The 2,971-nt window shown below is 51.0% G+C and overlaps 1 protein-coding gene across 1 annotated transcript; it reads left to right on the plus strand.

Annotated features, from left to right (window-relative positions):
• The first annotated feature begins 1,257 nt into the window (after positions 1 to 1,257).
• On the plus strand, positions 1,258 to 2,084 carry LOC148044250 (uncharacterized). Its single transcript, XM_087722062.1, has one exon. The coding sequence runs from the start codon at positions 1,350 to 1,352 to the stop codon at positions 2,082 to 2,084; it is 735 nt and encodes a 244-aa protein (XP_087578188.1). The 5' UTR covers positions 1,258 to 1,349.
• The last annotated feature ends 887 nt before the right edge of the window (positions 2,085 to 2,971 follow it).

The following is a 2,971-nucleotide window of genomic DNA, read 5'->3' on the forward strand; positions in this document are numbered from 1 at the left end:
ATTCCTCTCATTTCCCTCTCTTCCTTCTTCCTTCCTTCACTCCTCCCAATTCCTCTCTTTTTCTTCATTCCTTCTCCTCTATTCCTCTCCCTTTTTCTTTCTTCTTCCTTCCTTCTTCCTCCCTCATTCCTTTTCCTCTCCTCCTCCTCCTCTATTCCTCTCCCCTTTTCTTTCTCCTTCCTTCCTTCACTCCTCCCAATTCCTCTCTTTTTCTTCATTCCTCCTCCTCTCTATTCCTCTCCCTTTTTCTTTCTTCTTCCTTCCTTTTTCCTCCCTCATTCCTCTTCCTCTCCTCCTCTGTTTCTTCACTCCTCTTCCCCATTCCTCTCATTTCCCTCTCTTCCTTCTTCCTTCCTTCACTCCTCCCAATTCCTCTCTTTTTCTTCATTCCTTCTCCTCTATTCCTCTCCCTTTTCCTTTCTTCTTCCTTCCTTCACTCCTCCCAATTCCTCTCTTTTTCTTCATTCCTCCTCCTCCTCTATTCCTCTCCCTTTTTCTTTCTTCTTCCTTCCTTCTTCCTCCCTCATTCCTCTCCCTCTCCTCTTCCTTTTCTTCACTCCTCCTCCTTAATCCTCTCCCTTTCTCTCTCCTTCCTCCCTCTCTCTTCCTCCTTCCTCTCCCTTTCCCACTCTCTCCTCCTTCCTTCCTTCCTTCCTTCCTTTACTACTACTACTACTACTATTACTACTACTACTACTTCCTCCCTCTCTCCTCCTCCTCCCTCTCTCCTCCTCCTTCCTCTCCCTTTCCCACTCCCTTCCTTCCTTCCTTCCTTCCTTCCTTCCTTCACTATTACTTCTCCCCATTCCTCTCCCTTTCCCTCCCTCTTCCTCCTTCCTTCTAGCACTGATGATGTTCCCTAGTTGGGTCATGAAATGTCTGCAAGAAAACCACCAACCTCTCACAGCCCCAAGGACTCCAGAGTTGTCATCCTCCTCACACTGATGGCATTACCTTAGTTGGCTCATGAAATGTCCGATAGAAGACCCCCCCCCCCAAGCTCATAGAGCACCACACAGCCATCCTCCTCCTCTCTGCAAACCCCACTCTCTTCCAGCACTGATGACACCACCTAGTTGGGTAATGAAAGGTCTGCAAGAACAGGCTTTCGAGAGAGGAACCAACTTGCCTCCAGAAGTTGTGGGTAAACTCCAAAACCTGAGGGTTTGTTTTTTTAACGAGATTGGATAACCGTTTGTCTGAAATGCAACAGGGTTTCCTGCTTGAGCAGGGGGGGTTGGACTAGATGACCTCTGAGGTCCCAGCTGTGTTGACTCCGTTGTGTCCATTTCTCTCGTAGGCCCCTAACGGTGTCGACTACTTAAGTGTGTGTGGACCAAGTCAAGACCATGTGGCAGGAGGAATACTTAGAGAGCCTGAATCCCCTGCCGGAGGCTCTGGATAAGTTGGGGCTTTCAACCCAAGTTCTCGGCGTCTCCTTGGTCCCCAACGAGACGGAGAAATGGGACCATCCCTTCGCGGCCAGCATCATCGGCAGCGTCCCCACCATGCTGGAGATCTTGGAGGACACGGGCTTCTTCTTCGTCCTCGGCCAGTTCTCCAACCTCTTGAATGAGCTACAGGTCACCGGCCTCCTCTCCACCATGGATGATTGGAAGCTGCCGCCTTCGGAAGGAGGGGTGTTGGAGACCCTGTCTCCTTTCTTCAGGATGCTGGACCACCTTAACCCTTGGAAGACCTACCACAGCTTCTGGAGCCTGCGGGATTTCCTGGCGGAGGTGGAAGACGAAGACTGGGAGGGGCCGAACTGCGTGAGGTACCTGGCCGCCATCCAACAAGGCTTGGAGGACCTCCAGCCCCAGAAGACCTTGAATTGCTTCGAAGGGATTCACAACTTCCTGGACTACCAGCATCCTTTCCTGGCCTGGTTAGTCTCCCATCCCGAAGTTGACGAGAAGCTGGGCCACCTGAATTTCTTCCCCATGTTGATGACGGCCAAGAAGGTGATGGCGTTCGGGATGGAGTATTACACCGACTGCTTGATCGATCTGCAGGAAGTTCTGGAAGATCTCGGGGAGGTGGAGGCCGTCGTTTCGTCTCCGGATGATTTGGACCTGTACTAGAAGACCCCCACACACACGGATGATTTGGACCTGTACTAGAAGACCCCCCACACACGGATGATTTGGACCTGTACTAGAAGACCCCCCACACACGGATGATTTGGACCTGTACTAGAAGACCCCCACACACGGATGATTTGGACCTGTACTAGAAGACCCCCCACACACGGATGATTTGGACCTGTACTAGAAGACCCCCCACACACGGATGATTTGGACCTGTACTAGAACAGTGTTTGTCAACCTTGGCAACTTGAAGATGTCCGGACTTCAACTCCCAGAATTCCCCAGCCAGCATTCGCTGGCTGGGGAATTCTGGGAGTTGAAGTCCGGACATCTTCAAGTTGCCAAGGTTGACAAACACTGTACTAGAAGACCCCCCCCCCCCCCACACACACACAGCACAAAATCGGGTGGTCCCTTATTCCCGCTTGACGACCGGCCAGAAATTGATGCTCCAATCCTAAGCCTGAAGGAAACTGCCCTCCCAAACTCCTAAATTGATTGAGTGAATTGATTGAAATGAATTAATTTCAATTAATCCAGTAAAGCAAGCGACCCGTGGAAGTGATTTCCCTTGCGAGTCTTCTTCTGCAGCCTTTTTTAAACTGGGAGTTAAACGCCTCCGGGCAATTGCTCCTCCGATCCTTCTCAATAAAACGATGGGAGCACCTAACGTTGTGTCCGGGCTGTGATTTTAGGTTAAAACGATTGGGGGGGGGATGTAAGTGGGGGGGGTCCACATGGGGGAGTGGGCTTGGGCGTTTAAGGTGGTGGAATCATGAAGGTGTGGTAAGGCCCAGACGTAGTTTTCAAGTATGCCTTTTTCTCAATGTACTGACGCAGCCTGTATGGAAAGTGGTGTAGGGTTTCCTGCCTAAGCAGAG

Source organism: Thamnophis sirtalis, unplaced genomic scaffold (genome assembly GCF_051295495.1).
Source record: "Thamnophis sirtalis isolate CommonGarterSnake01/CBP01778 unplaced genomic scaffold, rThaSir2_p1.2 scaffold_8, whole genome shotgun sequence".
In the NCBI taxonomy this organism is placed as follows: domain Eukaryota; kingdom Metazoa; phylum Chordata; class Lepidosauria; order Squamata; family Natricidae; genus Thamnophis; species Thamnophis sirtalis.